Genomic DNA, 17863 nt, shown 5'->3' with positions numbered 1-17863 from the left:
CTGCATGTGTGCATGTGTCCGGACAGCATAACTGCCTGTGTGTGTCCAGGTGGCCTACCTGCGCATGTGTGCGTGTGTCGAGGCAGCATATCTGTGCATGTGTGTGCGTGTGTCTGGACAGCATATCTGCGTGTGTCCAAGCAGCATAGCTGCGTGTGTGTGTCTAGGCAGCATATCTGCACGTGTATGCATGTGTGTGTCAAGGCAGCATATCTGTGCATGTGTGTGCGTGTGTCTGGACAGCATATCTGCGTGTGTCCAAGCAGCATAGCTGCGTGTGTGTGTCTAGGCAGCATATCTGTGCATGCATGTGATGTGTTCAGGCAGCGTGTCCATGTATGTTCTGGCATGTCTGTGTGCATGTGTGTGCATTTGGGCAGCATATCTGTGTGTCCAGGCATCATGCCTGCGCATGTGCATGCGTGCGTATGCGTTCCGGGAGCATGTCTGCGTGTGCTGTGTTCAGGCAGCGTGTGTGTGCATGTGTGTGTATATACGCATCCAGGCAGCGTGTGTCTGTGTATGTGTGTCCAGGGGCTATGCCTCACACAGAGCACCCAGGGTGCTGGCCGTTCCTCCTCACCATGGGTCCCCCGCCTTCGTCTGCAGCACCGTCCTCCATCCTCCCAGCCTGCCTGTCTGGCCGGCCCCATGCGCCCACCGCAGAGGCAGTGCCATCTAGCACTGATAGTGGATGTGCTGGTGGACCTTGCCCTCCACGTGTGAGTGTGTGTGTGAGTGTGTGTGTGTGTGCGTGTGGATGTCTGTGTACACTTTGGGGTACAACTTGGGGCCAGCAACTGGGCCTGGGCCCAGCAAGTGCTGGGGGGCTGCCGGAGACCCATGCTCCTCACACAGCCCCACACCAGGGCCAGCGCTGAGGGCGGCCAACGTGGGAAGGTCCTTGTCTCCACTGCGGTCACGGGCTGTCCCTGGCTGGCGGTGCCCAGGCACGGGAGGGGCAGGAGTGGGGGTGCATGGCTTCTTCTTGGCCTGGCAAAGCCACAGGAGCACGGTGCCCAGGATGAAGACGGCGCCGGCCGGGATGCCGATGACTACAGGCCATGGCAGGCTAGTGGCCGAGGACGAGGAGGCCACAGGTGGCCCTGGTGGTTTTGGGTCTGCAAGAGTAAGAGGAAAGAAGGTGGCGACGGGAACGCTGGCACAAAGACCAGGAGAGTACCCCAGACCCATCCCGGGGGCTGTGGAGACGGCGCCCCTGGGCTGCCCTCCCTCAGCAGATGACCCGGCCTGTAGAGCCCAGGAGGGAAGGGTGGGGTCCCGCCCGGTGGGTGGGATGCTGGGACCAGGGGGCAGGTCCGGGCACCAGCATGGCGTGGTGTGGCGGCCGCGCACCTGGCAGCACAGTGAGGAAGGCGCTGCGGAAGCTGTAGCCCATGGTGTTGGCGCCCAGGCAGATGTACATGCCCGCATCGTCCTGGCGGGCGCGGGTGATGAGCAGTTTATTGAGGTAGGAGCCATCGGGCCGTGACCACACGTCGCCTGTGGGCAGCACCACGAACTTCTGGCCGCCCACATCGATGGTGGAGTTGTGGCGGCCCTCAGCGCCGTACTCCACACGCTTCAGCCACTGGATCACTGGCTTCACGTCGCTGCGCACCTTGCACTGGAAGGACGTAGTCCCCCCGAAGTCCACCGTTGTGTTCACGGGGTGCGTGCCTGTGAGCACGGGCTTGGAGCGGGTCCGCTCTGTGGGAACACGGCACGTGGGCATGGCTCCTGGGCCCCGCCAGACTCTACCCGCCAGCACCCCAGACCCCACCAGCACCCCCAGCCCACCAGTCCCCAGACCCCACCAGCACCCCTGGCCTGCCAGTACCCAGACCCTGCCAGCACCCCCGGTCTGCCAGCCCCCAGACCCCACCAGCACCCCCAGCCCACCAGCCCCCAGATCACCAGCCCCCAGACCCCACCAGCACCCCCAGCCCACCAGCCCCCAGATCACCAGCCCCCAGACCCCACCAGCACTCCCAGCCCACCAGCCCCCAGACCTCACCAGCAACCCTGGTCCACCAGCCCCCAGACCCCACCAGCATCCCTGGTCCACCAGCCCCCAGACCCCACCAGCGCCCCCAACCCGCCAGTGCCCCAGGCCACACTCACGGATCACATCCACCTTGTAGGTGGCGTTGATGGCGCCTGCGCGGTTAGAAACACGGCAGGTGTATTTGCCACTGTCCTCTGGCCGCAGGTTCTTCAGGCTCAGCGTCCACTTCTTCTTCCTGGGCTCGGCGGCTGCTGGGCGCGTCAAGGCCTGGTCGTCCTTCATCCACGTGATGTCAGGCCGAGGGTGCCCACTGGCCACGCACTTGAGCCGCACGGAGCTGCCCACAGGCCGTGCAATCACCCGGCGCCTCATCTTGGAGGGCTGTGTGAAGCGTGGTCGTGCTGCGGGGTGGGGCGGCATGGAGGTCAGAGGATGGGGAAGCGGCCGAGGGGCCAGGACAGACACCTCCCACCCCGGCAGACGGCGGTCCCCTGCTCACCCCACTGCTGGCTGGCGGGGTCCTCTTGACCCCCAGAGGAGCTGTCGGGCCCCAGGCTCTCCTTCCCTGGGCTAATGTCATCTGCAGAGAAACGGAGGTGCACAGGGAGGGCAGGTGAGGGGGGCCCTAAGGAGCACCCCCAACTCTCCCATGGCCTCTAGTGCCCCCAGCCCCAGCCAGGACAGTCCTGGACACCCAGGCAGGGGGCCGCACCACACACCCACAGCCCAGAATCCCAGGGACAGCTGGGCAAGGGCCGCTGGCCCACACTAGGCGCAGGTGATCCTGACGGGTACGGGTGGGGCTGGAGGGCTGGCCCCCACTCTGGCTCCGGGGGGTCTGCAGGCCCCGGGGAGGAGGGAGCTAGGCCTGGCCAGCAGCTGCGGTAACTCTAGCCTACATCAAGGGGCCGAGGGCTGGTGAACAGACGAGACTCCCATACCTCTCGGTCATCGTCGCCTTTGAAAGGACTGTGGGGTGGGGGTGGGGGGACAGCCACAGTTTTCCCATTCCACACAATCTGGAGGGGCAGGGCTTGCTGTGGAATGTCCCCTCCATCCACCCTGTGACAGCCGCTCCTCCACTGAGCCCAGGACCAGGCTGTCTCAGGCCGCACCCCCAGACCCTGCCGGGGCCTAGGCCAGGCTCCTGTGTTCAGAAACGGGCCAGCCCAGCTCCAGGAGCTCCACCAGAGGGCCCCACACCCAGGAGCCCAGCGGAGCAGGCGGGGTGCCCGGTCCCTAGGTATGGAGGGCGTGTCTCTGGACACCTGTCCAATCCCCGCACCCAGGCCCCAGGCGCAGAAGAGAACAGAAAGGCCACGCATCCCAGCGGCTCCTCTGAACTCCGAAACCTGAGCCTCAAAGTCACAGCCGACGGCCGGCACACCCTGCCAAGGCCTTGGGCCCCAGCCCTTCTGTGGGACCACTGCCTGCGGCTCCCGGCCTCTGCCCTCCACCCGCTGCCCGCCGCCCTCCGCCCGGAGGAAGGCCCAGAGGCTGGAGCCTGATGGGGACAGGAACGGAGCCCAGCCTGGGGGATGGTGGCAGAGGCGCAGTCAGCTGAGGGAGGGCAGGGCGCGGAAGGAAGGCTTTCTGCCCGGGGCTGGCTGACTCTCAGGCCCCAGGTGTGTCCCCGTCCGCCCTCCTGCATGCCCCTGCCTGGCTCCAACCCAGCCCATGACCTCTGACCGCAGCAGCGACTAACCTAGCACGATGAGGGTGTAGTTGACGCTCAGGCTGCCAAAGCCGTTGGTGGCCTTGCACACGTACACGCCGGCATCCTCCCGCTCCACCTGCTTCACCTTCAGCCCCTGGGGCAGCACGCGGAAGCGGCTCCAGCCGCTGTGGATGGTGCGGCCATCCTTGGTCCACATGGTCAACGGCGGTGGATCCCCCTCCACAGGGCACTGCAGCCGCACAGTGCGGCCCAGCCGGGCCACCTGCCGTGGGACCACCTTGTCTGCCATCCTTGGGGGACCTGCGGGTGGGTCCAAGGAACAGTCAACAAGGAGGGGCTTGGGGTCCGGAGCCACGGGGGATCGAAAGGGGACCCACGGCCCAGCACAGACCTCAGGCCTGAGCTCCACCTGGGTCGCCTGCCCAAGGTGAGTAGAGGGGCCCAGGCGCAGTGCCCCCGACCCAGGCCTCAGCTGCCCACGTGCACCAAAGCCCCTGAGTGCTGGCCCACTGAACACCACGTCAGCAGCCTCTCATGGCCGGGGCGGCCCTGTGGTCCCAGAGGCCGGCTCTTTGAGACGTGAGAGGGGAGGAGGGTCCCCAGAGGATGCAAAACAGCTGTGCTTGGCAGCCCTCAAAACCCACCAGCCAAGAGGGCAGGGGGTCCTCCTGGTCACACAGGAAGCAGCTGTACACCCTAGGTCAGAGGGGACAGTGGCCCCCCCAAGGACAAGGGCGGCAGGGGGATGGGGGGCCTGGTGGGTCCCAAAGAGGCTCCAGGCCCCTCACCCAACTCCCACCCAACCATCAGCCCAGGGCCCAGGCGGGCCTGGACACAGGCCAGCGACCCCACAGCTATCCACATGCAATTGAGCACAGCAGACCGCCTGCGCACGGGCACTGTGTGGATGAGAGTTTGTGCGGCACCCACGTCTCTGTCAGTATCAGACCTGAGTTCAAGGACCACAGATGCCCAGGTCTGTCTGCCCACCTCAAGGGCCCTACCCTGCCAGGCACCTTAGCCTTGAGGGGGCATGACCCCAAGGCCCTGGGGTCAGAGGGCAAGCCTCTGGAGAGACAGTAGCAGGGGTTGGCCATAGGCACTGCCGGCTCCTGTCTAGCTGGCAGCCCCAAGGCTGTACCTGGCAGCCAGTATGTCCCCCCACTGCCTGTGAAACCCACAGGAGCACACAGGCTGCAGCTCCACATGGCCACCCACTCTGTCCCACCCCACGTGGAGAAGCCAAGTCCTCCTTTCCTGGCAGAAAGAAACCCACCCTGTCCCCTGCCTGGGTCCCCACCCCACCCCATCCCCTGCCTGGGTCTCCACCCCACCCCATCCCCTGCCTGGGTCCCCACCCCACCCCATCCCCTGCCTGGGTGCTTCTGAGCTGGAAGGCAGGGCCAGGGCCCTGTTTGTGTGTGACCGGCCCCAGTGGGCAGTGCCTAGCCAGCCGGGAAGATGAGCCTAGAACACACAGACCCTGCAGGCCTCAGAAACTCAGCACCGCAGGGCCTGCACCTGGATGGAGCTCCTGGGAGAGGAGGGCCCCGCGTGCCCCCACTCCCCATGTGCTGCTCCCAAGTCCTGCAGCGGCAACCGCAGCCCACTCACTGCTCTCTGCATCTGAGAGGTGGTCACAGGCACCCCACAGTTCCCAGGGCACCTCTGGCCAGCCCATGGGTGACAGTGTCCCTCCCGAACTGTAGCCACTGCTGTCTGGGAGTGTCCAGGCTGGGTGCAGAGACACCAAGAGGCAGCAGCTGCTGCAAGCCATCGCGACAGTGCCTGGGGCCACGTGTTTCTCCAACACGCAATTAATAGTGGCCCCGTGACGTCTCCCACCGGCGTCTTCAGACACTCAGGTAGCAGCTCCCAATCTGACCCCCCAGCTCTGGGGACAGGGACCCCCACAGAGAAACCCTATCACCTCTCTGGAGGCCTAATCAGTGCTGATAGCACAGAGGGTGTGGCCCAGGGCATCGGGGTTCTGATCCCACAGGCATCATCAGCCGCTGGGGCTGGGCGTGGAGACATGGAGCCTCCCGACTGTTGACCAGAAACACAAAGGGTGGGCTGAGGCTCCGGAGGGACGGATTCTTCCCAGCCCAGGCCCACCCGGCCCACACCAGTCCCTGGCCTCTCTGAGAAGACACGTGGGGGTCTCTCCTCTGACCTGTATCTCTCCCTCAACTCAGGACCCTCCCAGCCTGGCCACGGGCCCCAGCCCTGAAGCCCCTCCTTCCCTACCCTCCCTGTAACTCCCCGGAGAAGACACGAGATGACGGTTGTGGGGGGCTCTGCCCGCCCACCTCCCCTCAGTGTGGTTCTGGAAGCTGCCCAGGGCTGGGGGCAGCTCTGGCAAACTTGTCCCGGGGAGGAAAGGGCTGCAGGACCCACAGCACAGGGGCCTCCTGACCCCTTCCCAGCCTGCCCAGGTCCCAGACCCACCCCAGGTTGACCCCACCAGCACCTGTCGCTGCCCGAACTCCCACCACCCACAGAGCCTCCGCGAGCAAGAGGGAGTGGCCAAGGCCCCTGCCCAGCTCAGCCCCTGTGGCCCACAGCCTGCAGGGGTACCTGGGCCTCCTGAGTGGCTCCCTGGGCGCAGGTCTCACACGTGCAAGCATGTTCATGCATGCACAGGAGTGCCCACCCACACAACTGCCCAGAAGTAGCAAGAGAGCAAGTGCCTGGCCCTGTCCTGGGTGGGGCACACGGACCCAGCCCCCCACATCTGGGGAGGGAGTCCGCCTCAGAGGCTGGAAGCCCCAGCTGCACTTCAGGAAGGGGCTATCTCGGGCCCCAGCCCCCACCCTGCCCCAGGCAGACACAAGCAAGGCTTGGGGAGGAAAAGGTCCCCACAGGCATGCGGGAGGCGCAGGATGACAGGCACAGACAGGGAGGCGGGACCCCCGCCCATGGTCACTGCTGAGAAAGGGGGCAGAGCCAAATGACCGCCGGCTGGCCGGAAGCGTGGCCCCCAAGGCTGGCCTGCAAGCGCTGTAGGCACGGGTGGAGGCAGCCAGGCCAGAGGAGCCAGCCTTATCCTAAAGCAAACAGCCTCCCTCCGTCCCCCTCGCCAGGCCTATCCCACCCCCACCTGGGCTCCCTGGACACCCTGCTGTTGCAGGCCCAAGACCCCCGCAGGAGGGCCTGACCAGGAGGAAGCCCAGCCCCCCAGATTCCTGGGAAATGAGCGTGCCAGGACAGCGGCCTGGGCTTTATGTTTAGGCAAGCCCACACCTCCTGGACGGGCGTCCAACCCACGCAGCCTATGGGGAAACTGAGGTAGCACCTGAGGGCACAGGAACCTGGTGGGCAGACTGGCCGCCTCGCACCGCAGCCAGGAAGAAATACAGGGAGCCAGCACCGGGGCTCTGCTGGGGCAGAGCAGCAGCGCTGTGCCACCTCCAGGGTTTGCACCCCGCCAAGATGCCCCCCCAGCCTCCTCCTCCAGAACAATCCCTGCCCTGCACACACACTTAGCCACAGTCAAGAGGCCCCCAGCACAGGCAGGACACCAAGGGCCACGTGGGAGCCAGACATGAGGGTAAACTGAGTCTGAGACAGGGCCTCACTGCTGTCAGGTATGGAGGACTAGACTTGGAGGCGGTGGGCCAACAAGGGGGATGCCGCCAACCCCTCCCACCCCGCCACCCCTGCCCAGCTGTAAAAAACACAACTGAGGAAGGAGGAACAGGGGCTTCCCACAGCAGCAAGGCCCAGAGAGGCCGCCCTGCCCACACACTTTGTCACACACACACTATCCCCAGACACAGAGGCTGCTCTTTCCCAGGGCCCAGGGAGGGTGGAGGTGGGCAGGCCCTGGGATGGAGGGGAGGAAGCTACAGTCTGGAGGGACAGAGGCAGGACCCCCTGCGGCCTGCCCCTCCCCGTCTTCACAGGCCCTCAGATCAGCTCCCCACACCTGCCTCGTCTGGAGTGCCCTCTCCGACGCCCCTCACCCCGCAGCTCCTCGGGGTCTCCAGTATCTCTTCTGGAATGGCCCGTCCTGGCCACATGGTCCAAACCCACACCCGAGCCCCTCTCCCGTGCTTGCGGCGTCCCGAGGCCTGGCATACAGCAGACACTCAGTGGGCATTCGTAGGGAGAATGGCAGGGGGTGGTGGCCAGCCAGGGCAGGTACAGAGGATTCATGGCCGGGGCTGCCCAGCTTGCCTCCTGAGGCCACGGCGGCTCCTCCCCACCGGGCCTGGCTCCCACAGGGAGCAAGGAGGGGGTGGCCCCCAGAACACAGCCCTCAGAGTAAGGAGAGGCGCCCAGGCACAGACACATGTGCAGTGTCATGATCCCTCTGTCGCGAGCAAACATGAGCCGGGACCAGGAAACGGCCTCCTCTTACTTTCCAGTGTACCTGCACCTCCCAGGATGCCTCTATAGCCCAGGCCAGTGGTGTCCGCCCCTCTACAGAGCCTGTGGCAATGCTGGCCCAGGTCGGACAGGACTCCTGACCCAGTGGGGACGACGGGGGCTTCCCGAGGAAGGAGCGTCCACCGCAGCAGGGGCAGATGCTGGTTGACAACATGGCAGGGTGGGGCGTCCGTGGGGACAGACCAAGCCACTGTGCGCCAGGGAGGGAGGGGCAGGTGGAGCTGACCGCTGAGGGGCCGGCTGTGTGGTCCCCTCAACCCTAGCCCTGACCGGCCAACCCTAAGTTCCCGGCATGGAGGGGCTGGACCAAGAGTGGCCTGGCAGCCGAACGGGGCCACAGTGGAGCGAGGACGCCTGGGAACTGGGGATCCCTGCATGGCCCCGAGTTTCCAGCTGGAGGAATTCTCTGGCCTGGTTAGGGACCTGGCCATGGGGTGCGGGTGGCCAGGCCCCATGTCCTCCTGGAGAAGCTGAGTGGCCTGGGGAAGGGCTCACCTTGACCAGAAGGGAGAATAAGGGAATCAGGACACACGGTGCCAGACCCTAGGCGGGTGCAGAGCCAGTCCAGGTGCTGAGCCTTCTGCAGCCGGCAGCCCCCCACCGGTCACCAAGAGAAGACACAGTGCCCCCACCACAGATGGCCACTATGTGGCTGTGCCAGGCCCCCAGGGGCACCCAGGGCAGGAGTGAGTGGGAAACTCCAGAGTCAGTGCCAGGGCCCGATCCCCTCCCCAGGAAGCCAAGTGCAAGAGCGGCTGCCCCCAGGAGCCACAGCACAGGTGACCGCTACACAGCCTGCTGCCCATCAGGTGCCAGGGCCAGGCTCTGCTCCAGCCCGGGACGCTCAGGCACACGCATGTGCACCTGCATGCACAGACCCAGGACACACACAGTCACCAGCTAGCCAAGCGGCCCTCGGGGAGCAGACCCAGAGGATGTGCAGGGACCTGGGGGCCTGCAGCACAGGTGGCTACCCCACAGGCTGTGCCCCACCACGCTGCCCAGCCCTGGGCACTCAGCGAGTCAGCAGGCTGGGGGCCCTCCTCTGGAAGCCTTGAGGCGGAACCTTCTGCAACCCCAGCCCCAGGGCACTACTCCCCCTTCTTGACACGCCAGGGCACAGGGCGGGCACCAGAGCATCGTGAGGCGGTGCCACGCCCTGAAGAGAACCTTGCACAGTGCTAAAACAGGCAAAGATTCCTCCGTAGCCATCCCAGTCCAGACCTCACCAGGCCCAGCCAGGTTCATGCCCCCACCCCCACCTCAAAACCCCAGCCTGCCTGGCTGCAGTCCCCAGGCCTCCCCTGCCTGGAACTCCCCAGAGGGGCTCTGCCTGTAGACCTTGGCAGCCCTTCCCCACTTAAGAAGCATCAACAAGAACATTTCCTGAGCCCAGAACCCCCGAGACCAGAGATCAGGGGTGAGCTGATGCTCTGCCCCCTGCCAGGGCCCTTGGCCCCCCGGCGGAGCTGCCATGACCACTGAGCAGCCCAGGCACACTGGGCACCACCAGGCCAGGGGCCCTTGCTCCCACTCACATGGCAGACTTCTCAAGGACAGGGCTGGGGACAGGAGGACACTGGGCCTGTCCAATGCAGCTCCCCAGCCCCTGCAGGCCACAGGGCACAGCCGCCCAGCCCCTCTGGGACACACAGTGATGCCCTGGGGTGTGGTTCTGTGCTCCAGACCAAGCCCTACAGTCACCACTGGGGACAGGGCAGGAAAGTTACAGGGAATGAGGGCCCCGAAGCCACTGGCTGGTGGGCCTGGACAAAGCTCTCCAGGGGGCCATCAAGCTGTCCTGGGGCTCACAGTCTTAGTAGCCCAGAGGGTGTCACTGTGCCCAGCGGGCCCCATGCCACACACCAGGGCAGCAGCCCAGCTCCCTCCTCCCTGTCACTGCTCAGCCAGTGTTCACTCCTCAGCCCCTTCACAGCACCAGGCAAGAAGAAAAGTGGTTGGGCTTTCTGCCAAGATGGGCGGCACCCCCTGCCCCACACAGGGACAATGTCCTAGAGGGAGACCCACACTCACACTGACTTGCTCCAAGGGGACTGGTACCCACCTCTCCTGTGAGGCCTGCCCTGGCCCATGAAACCCCTCCTCTCCCATCCCCTGCTTCACTCTACCCCAGCCATCCTGGACCGAGGGCCCTGGCGCTGTGGCCCACCTTGGAGCCGCCTGCAGAGGGCAGCCAGACACCCTGGGGCTTGACCACCAGCTCCAGGGATGGCTGCCAGGGAGAGTGGCAGGCAGGCAGGGAGGGCAGCCCTAGAGGGGGCCTCTGGGGAGAGGGGCACCTCTCCCTCCCGTGCTGACCCACCCGCTGAGGCTGTCACCTGGACACACCAGGCCTGGAGTCACCGGCAGAGGCCCAGATGGGGCAAAGGAGTCCACCCTGGTCCAAGGAGCAAGTTCAGGCTGCAGAGAGGGCCAGCATGCAGCAGCCGGGGGTCCAGCCTGTAGGCACAGCCCACCTCTCCCAGCACGACCATGGTTCCTGAGCCAGGGCTGGGCAAGCCAGGGGCTGGAGGCCACGGCTGGGGAAAAACCAACATTTCCCCTCGACAGGGCCGCAGCGCGGGGCCTGCGGCTGAAAGGGAGCCCGGAGGCCCATTGATTCCCGCACAATGGATAAAGGAGTCTGCGGTTGGCGTTTCCAGGCCCAGCCAAAGGCGACTTTGTTCACGGCTCCCTCCCTCCCCCAAGGGGACAGTGATTTATTTTCCCTTCCAGGAGTGGGGCCCCGAGATGGAAACGGGGCGGCTGGCCTGATTCCCCACCTTGCAGGGGCTGGGCCCAGCTCCCACACGTCCACCTCAACCCGCTGCACACTGGCCAGCCGCTGCCTGGAAGGGCTTGGGGCGAGGGAGGAGGGCCCTGAGGCCTGGCTGGGGGCCGAGGTCAGCACCGTGCACCCACGGCTATTGCTTCCCCGAGTCACACACCCTTCAGACTCCTGCCCCCACAGGGAGCCGACCCTGACCATGCCACCCCCCAGGCAGGGGGCACCCCTGGACAGGCACCCTGCCCACCTGGGTCAGGGCTCAGCTTGCCCACAGCAGCTGGCCGGGTGCAGAGGAGAGGGGAGTGGCCTCCTAGGCAGGCCCCTCAGAGCTGGTCCCCAAGGCCATGCTTGCAAAAGTTCAAAGGTGGCACTTCTCAGAAAGTCCTGAAACAACTTCCTTCAGAATTATTTGTAAAACGTATTTCATCCACAAACTCTCAAGTTCCCGCTGTGAGAAATAAAATGGAAAGGGAGAAAGCCAATTCCTATCTTTTTTCAAATTGGAAAAAAAAAAAAAAAGCAGTTTATAGACAAATCCACCAAGATTGTGAAACTTTGGGAAAAGAAGAACTTTTAAAATATGATCCGAGTCTAGCGATGTGCCGATTCCAGAACTTATGACCTAGCGGGAAATGGCTTTTCAAAAATAATCCAAACCCTCTGCATGCTGGTCCTTGGCCTAACGAAGGTGCACAGTGGGCTGTTCAGAGCAGGAGAAACACACTTGGATGGACCTCGCGCCCTAGTCCATGCTAGGAAAATGAGCACAGTCCAGAAGAACCTCCTCCCCACCTCCACCCAAACCACAGAGGCCCCTGCCCTTGGAAAGCAGCTCCATTCCAGCTCCCCAGTGCCGCCAGGGCCTTTGCCACGCAAAGCCAGGACTGGATATCCTCGGCCCCAAGGCTGCAGCTGAGGAGGACGAAAGCGAAGGGGGTGGCCGCCGGGGCGTCTCCACGAAGAGGCAGGCTCTGCCACCCACTGCCATGGGTGACCGCAGCCATCCACCAGTCAGTTTCAGCCCCAGCCACGGACCATGGCAGGACAGAGGCCTCCAGAGCCTCCCTGGCCGAGTGGACAGAGGACAGGCAGGTGCAGGGATGGGGGAGGCCAAACAGATCAAAGAGAATGCAAGTCCAGGCCACTGGTGGTGGTGGGGGCTCGCTCAGTACAGCATGAGTGCCCACACAGCCCAGGACGCTGCCGGGCCCTCAGAGCAGCCGCTCAGCCAGGCCCATGTGGGCAGGAGGGGGGTGGGAGGGTGCTGTGGCATAAGGCCCACCTGGCCGCCGCCCGCCATCCAACACCCGAATGTGCCCATATAAGGCCAGGTTGGATGCGGCGCACTTGCTGGGCGGCAGGGGAGGGGTGCGAAGCCTCAGGACTGGTGGACACAGCGCGGACAATCCTGAGTGGTCAACACACCCAAAGGGCTGGCCTGGCCACAGGTCCCGCCTAGCCATGGGGGCAGCCAGCGCTGTGCCCGGATCCTGGAACATGGCGGGCATGAGTCTGCGGGGACACATCACCCATCGGCTCCGGATGCCCTTGCTGGAGCCGGGTCCCGTGGCATGGCTGCCACTTAGCTATCAGTGGCATGAGGACATACCAGGCCGGTACAGTGGGTGCCCACAGGCACGCAGTCCTGGGGTGCGTCCCGGCTCTGGGGACTTGTCCACACAGCCGCCCTGCACTGCCTGCCTGGGGCTGGGCAGGCCCAGGGCACACAGCTAGGTCTGGTGTGTGCCCAGTGGCTGGGACACTGGGGGTCTGAGGGTCAGTTTCAGTCCCAGACACCAAGTATATCACCAATATCTCTCATAGCCCATCCTGGCCTTCGTGGGGGTCTCTGCAGGTTCCCAGAGTCCTAGTCGGGTCCACTGTGGCCACAAACCGCCCACTCCCCAAGAATCCACAGGTGATCAGCTGCCCTGGACTGCAGGTACGAGGGTGAAAGTGTTTGCAAGACCTGGCCAGCAAGCACAAGTGAGAGGGACCCCTCCAGCCAGCTGGGGGGGCCCGGCTGGGTGCTGTGGACAGCCCACGGGTGAGGGGACCCTGGAAGGAAGGGGGTCTGGCGAGCGGGGCGGCAGGGGCGGGGCATGGCGCGTGCCAGGCGGGCACTGTGGCAGGGTTCAGGGCCGGGCGGGAAGGGGGCGGCGCTGGCGGAGGCCAGGCTGGCCGGGCTGGGTGCCAGAACTCACCTCGGGCGGCGGCGGCCGGCGGGAGGGCCCCCAGCAGCAGCGGCGGCAGCAGGAGCAGCAACGCGGGACTCATCTCGGCCTGTCCGGACCTGGGGGCATTGGGGGCGCCATCACCAAAGCGTGGAAGTGGGAGATACCGCCCTCCCCGGTCCCGGGCCGCAGGGATCAGGGGTCTGGCCCCACTCCCCCGACAGGCCCTCCCCGCCCGCGCTCCAGGCGGAGGAAGCCGCGGCGGGGAGAAGCTGTGGGTATCAAAGGCAGACAAAGGGTTTACACTAATTACCGGGCTCCCCCGCTGCCCCCCCTCCACACACCGTCTGGATTCCTGGCGCTTGTAACTCCGGCCCTGCCCGCAGGACACACAACACCCAGCGCCCCGCAGATAATCGCCTGCGCCATTAGCGGACAAATTTGCGCTGGGGGGCCCACGTGGGGCGCGGGGGCGGGGACGGGGCGGCCCGGGGGCCCGCAGGAGCGGCGGCGGCGCGCGTGACCCGTGCCCAGCTGGGGCTCCAAACCCTCCCTTCCCCGACCCCGCCCTGGACCCCCGCCCTCCCCCGTCTGCCCACCTGGGGTCGCGGCCGCGCGCGGGGATCTCACCTTGGCCGGGGCTCGGCGTGCGGGCGGGCGGCGGGGTCAGGGCCAGGCCCGCGGCGTGCGCTCCGCGGTCATCGCCGCCCCGGGCGCCGCATCCCGCCGCCCCGCGCCCCCGGGCCCGGCCTCGGGGCGGGGCGGCGCTACCTGGGCGCGGGAGGCTCGGGCCGGGTCGGGGTCCGGGCTCGGGCGCTCAGGGCGCGGGGTCCCAGACCAGGCAGGCGGCGGGGGCGAGTCCGCAGGGCCGGGGGCTGGGGCCGGAGTCCCGGGGCGGCGGGGCGAGGGGCCCGGGGCGCCGCGCCGCGAGGCGTCCTTCCCTGCGGGGCTTTGTCAACTCTCCCGGAGCGAGCGCCGAGCCCGGACCCCGACCCGCCCCCGGCACAACTTCCGGCCAATCCGCGCGCGCCGACCCGCCCCGTGCCCCGCCCCGCCGCCAAACTTTTCCCCAATCCGCGCGCACACGCCGCCCCCGCCCCGCCGGGCTCCGGGCCTTAACCCTCGCGGTGCGGACGTCCCCGCGGGCGGGCGGGCGGCTTCCCCGGGTCCGGCCCCGCCCCCCCCCCCGCCCCGCCCCCGCCCGAGACTCGCCGCGCCCCCGGCCCCACCCGCGCGCCCTTGGTCCCCGCAAGCTCCTAGGAGCGCCCGGGGGCCGCCTCGCCCTCACCACACCTGCGCCCGCCCTCGCCCGGTCGGGTCCCAACTCTCCGGGCACCTTCGCGACCCCCAGAGCAGGCTCCGGCCCTGCCCGCGGCCCCTCTGCGCAGCCCCGTGCCCGGCCTAGACCGCTCTCTGGTTGCTCAGAAGGGGGCGGACCGGATGGCCGCGGGCGCTCCGAGGCCTCCAGGTCTGCGCCCCGGGGTGGTCTTCGGGAGCAGAAGGGAGAAGCAGGGCCTCGCCCAGCCGGAGCTGATGTGGACGGGGTAGGCGGGGACGGCTGTGGCGATGCAGGCAGGGGTCCTTTCGGGGGCGCTCGGGTTACCTCGTGCCCTTGGCCATAGATATGTTCCCACCAGAGGCCTCCCCGCCTCTCACCTGCTAGTGAAGGGAATGACAAGAACATTAATCATCGTAATAGACGTCAATATCCGATTTAATCCCCGCTACCGGGCAGGCGGCCCCAGGAGCAGATGAAGAAACGGAGGCGCGGAGAAGACAGCGCCCAGCTTTTCGCGGCTCTTCCTCCACGCGCCTCGCCTGCCGTCCCTGCTCAGGGTCCGGCACGCCAGGTTCCCAGGCCGCACCTCCAGCCGCCCCATGGCCTCCCCTCTCATCTTGTCTCCCAGTCCTGCAACACAAACCCCACGGCCTGCCCACATTCCGCATCACACCCTCGACTCCGCGGAGTCACCACCCCAGCACCTCATCTATCCCCCGGAGCAGCCTCTCTTTCTGGGGCCAGAAGCCCCCTCTTCCAGGAAGCCCTCCCAGGAAAGGCTGAAACTGGAGAGGCCTGGCAGCCGGTGTCCCCAGGCCGAGGAGAGCTGGGCGGGGCGTGGGGGGTGCCCGCCTTCAGGGTCTGGGACTCCTCAAGGCCCGAACTACCCGGCCGTCCCAACCTGCTGGTTCCCAGACCAGCGTCCTCCACCCCAAATCCCGTGTCTGGGCCAACGTGGGCGTCACGAGGGCAGATGGAGGTGCGCTCGGTCCGCCCGTCCTGCCCCCGCTGGCGCAGCCGCCGCTCTGCACCCGGGGAAAGGGTCCGGGAACCGCCGCGTAGTCCTCCTGGCGGGAGAATGTCCTGCGCCCCCGCCGCGGCACTGTCCCACAAGGAGCCAGCAGCGCCGGGGCCCACCTGCCGCCCTCCCGGCCGGATCTGCGGACACAGACAGGTGGGTGGGGCGGTCCCACGCCCGTGGGAGAGCAGCGCTGAACTCCCCGGACGGCTGGCGAGGAGGCAGCGCTCCCACAGCTGTGCGGGCTGCGGGCACAGGTGCGTGGAAAGGGGACAGGTGTGCGGAAAGGTGACTGCGAGTGTGCAGAGTAGAAGCAGGGAACAGACACGCCGGCAGGTGCCGGCGCCCGAATGAGGCGGGCAGTGGGAGGGGCATGGGCAGCGTCGCGGCCCCCCGGTGGGGCGGGGCCGGGACCTGGGGGCGGGACCAGGGGGCGGAGCGGCAGACGGGACTGGGGGGGCGGAGTGGGATGGGCGGGGCCTGGCTGGGCGGAGAAGGGGGCCTGGGAGGGCGGAGGCGGGGCGGGGCCGGGGTGGGCGGGGCGGGGCCGGGGTGGGCGGGGCGGGGCCGGGGACCTCCCGTGCGGGCCCCCACTGCCCTCTGGCGGTGGCGGCGGTGCTGCAGCTCCCGAGGCGTTTTCCCTCCTCTCCTCGCTCCGCCCACCACGTCCCAGCCCAGGCCCCGTCCCCCGGAAGCCCCCCGCCCCTCGCCCACCTCCGGAACAGGGAGTGGGCCCTCTCCGCTCCCAAGCCTCTTGGGGTCAGGCGGCGCGGAGCGCGGAGCCCAGGGGCCGGCGCAAGCACGTCCTGCCCCTTAAAACTGAAACTCGGGGCGGTCAGCCACCCTCAGGGTCTCAGGCCCCATCCTCAGCCAACCCTATGGGGTGACCGCGGGGAGACAGGCTCTTGTAGCCACCTGCCCAGCCCCGGTGAGCCCCACGCGCGCAGTTTCGCTCCCACGGATCCTCGCTGGCCGCGACAGCACCTGCCCCGGGGCAGGAGAGGCGGGACTGGGGGAGAGCCCGTCAGGCCTCACAGAGGCGGCATCTTAGGGACAGCAGGTATAGGGACTGACGGGGACAGGCGGGTGGAGGGGGCTTGGCCGAGAATGGAGATGAAGTAACAGGGGTTGGACTTTACACACTCTCAGCTGCAGCAACCAAAAAACAGACAAATAGATGTAAAAGCAGCACTGAAGGCACTGGGCTCATGAAACCGAGGACCGTGGTGCTGGAGAGAGTGGAACCGACCCGGCAGCGAGGACTCTCCCGCCCACCCCCGGGCACGGTGTAGAGAAAGGGAACCCAGGCAGTCACCTGCGTCTCCCTCAAGTGGGAAGATAGAGGTGGCCAGGCAGGGGCTGGAGTTCACAGGTGCTCCAGAGTGCTGGAGAGGAGGGGGCTGCACCAAGAAGCCCAGACACCCGCAGAGGGTCCTCCTGGAGGCTTCAGCTAAGCACAGATCAGTGCAGGAGTGTGAGGAAAACACCCAGGATCAGAGCCCACGCAAGGCTGGGAATAGTCCCTGTGTCCGGCAGCCAGAGCGGGGAAGCATCGTTAGAGCAGGAGGAAGTTCTCACCTTGTAGTAGCGAAGCATCAACATGAGACTAAATACGGTTTAGGTCCCAACAAACACCACTCAATAACAAGACCCAGAGTCAGTTTTGGGGCTCACACCTGTAATCCCAGAACTTTGGGAAGCCAAGGCAGGCAGACCAGTTGAGTCCAGGAGTTCGAGACTACCTTAGGCAACATGGTGAAACCCCATCTCCACAAAAATCCAAAAAGTTGCCAAATGTGGTGGCGTGTGCCTGTGGCCCCAGCTACTGGGGAGGCTGAGGTGGGAGAATCATGAGCCCAGGGGGCCGAGACTACAGTGAGCCAAGATCACACCACTGCACTCCAGTCCGTGCGACAGAGACCCTGCCTCAAAAAAAAAAAAAAAAAAGGACCATACGGTTTCCAAGTAACTTAATCACATCCCAGAAACGAATGCAAATGTATGCGTAGGTCACAAAAATATCCAGCGCCAAACAAGGTAGAATACGAAATGTTGAATATCCAGTAAAAACAAAACCCAGGCATGAAAAAAGGCAGGACATGATGACCCGTATGGAGAGATGGGAAAAATCAATCAAAATTGACCGGGGGCCGGGCACAGTGGCTCACGCCTGTAATCCCAGCACTCTAGGAGGCCGAGGAGGGCGAATCACTTCAGAGGAGAAGTTCACAAACAGCCTGGACAACATGGTGAAACCCCATCTCTACTAAAAATATAAAAACTAGCCGGGAATGGTGGCAAGTAACCTGTAGCCCTAGTTAGGAGGCTGAGGCAGGAGAATCGCTTGAATCCGGGAGGCAGAGGTTGCAGTAACTGACCTGGAAATGACAAAGGTGACAGGGCAAGTAGAGGACAGCACACACACACTTCTGCTGTGACCATATTCCATATGTTCAAGATGCTGGAAGAAAGGAAAGACAATATGTTAAGTAAAGATGGGGGGGAAAGCCTCAAATGGAACTT

At 65.6% G+C, this 17863-nt stretch overlaps 1 protein-coding gene across 4 annotated transcripts; it reads right to left on the bottom strand.

The window, feature by feature from the left end:
- Window positions 1–275: 275 nt before the first annotated feature.
- Window positions 276–14185, bottom strand: FGFRL1 (fibroblast growth factor receptor like 1). Of its 4 annotated transcripts, none has more exons than XM_033213408.1 (7): window positions 13643–14185; window positions 13074–13162; window positions 3714–3986; window positions 2508–2588; window positions 2125–2409; window positions 1357–1710; window positions 276–1121 (listed from the first exon to the last, which is right to left on the bottom strand). In XM_033213408.1, exons 2-7 carry the CDS (start codon window positions 13144–13146, stop codon window positions 679–681), a joined length of 1509 nt encoding a protein of 502 aa, XP_033069299.1. In that variant the 5' UTR covers window positions 13147–13162; window positions 13643–14185; the 3' UTR covers window positions 276–678. The 4 variants fall into 4 exon arrangements, with proteins under 4 accessions (XP_033069299.1, XP_033069298.1, XP_033069297.1 ...); XM_033213407.1 differs by having other exon boundaries at window positions 13074–13315; window positions 13674–14185; XM_033213406.1 differs by having other exon boundaries at window positions 13674–14184.
- Window positions 14186–17863: the final 3678 nt, after the last annotated feature.

Source organism: Trachypithecus francoisi, unplaced genomic scaffold (genome assembly GCF_009764315.1).
Source record: "Trachypithecus francoisi isolate TF-2019V2 unplaced genomic scaffold, Tfra_2.0 Lachesis_group1, whole genome shotgun sequence".
NCBI classification, from domain to species: domain Eukaryota; kingdom Metazoa; phylum Chordata; class Mammalia; order Primates; family Cercopithecidae; genus Trachypithecus; species Trachypithecus francoisi.
Note: the sequence above shows the minus strand (reverse complement) of the source record. Positions and strands in the feature narration are given on the sequence as shown.

Bases quoted from the DNA above. Each gene is read 5' to 3' on its own strand.
- FGFRL1 (XM_033213408.1), bottom strand. From the start codon at position 13,146: ATGAGTCCCGCGTTGCTGCTCCTGCTGCCGCCGCTGCTGCTGGGGGCC. The intron at 3,987-13,073 runs GTGAGTTCTGGC...ACCCACCCGCAG, and splicing joins GCCGGCCGCCGCCGCCCGAG to GTCCCCCAAGGATGGCAGAC. The intron at 1,711-2,124 runs GTGAGTGTGGCC...GTGTTCCCACAG, and splicing joins CTACAAGGTGGATGTGATCC to AGCGGACCCGCTCCAAGCCC.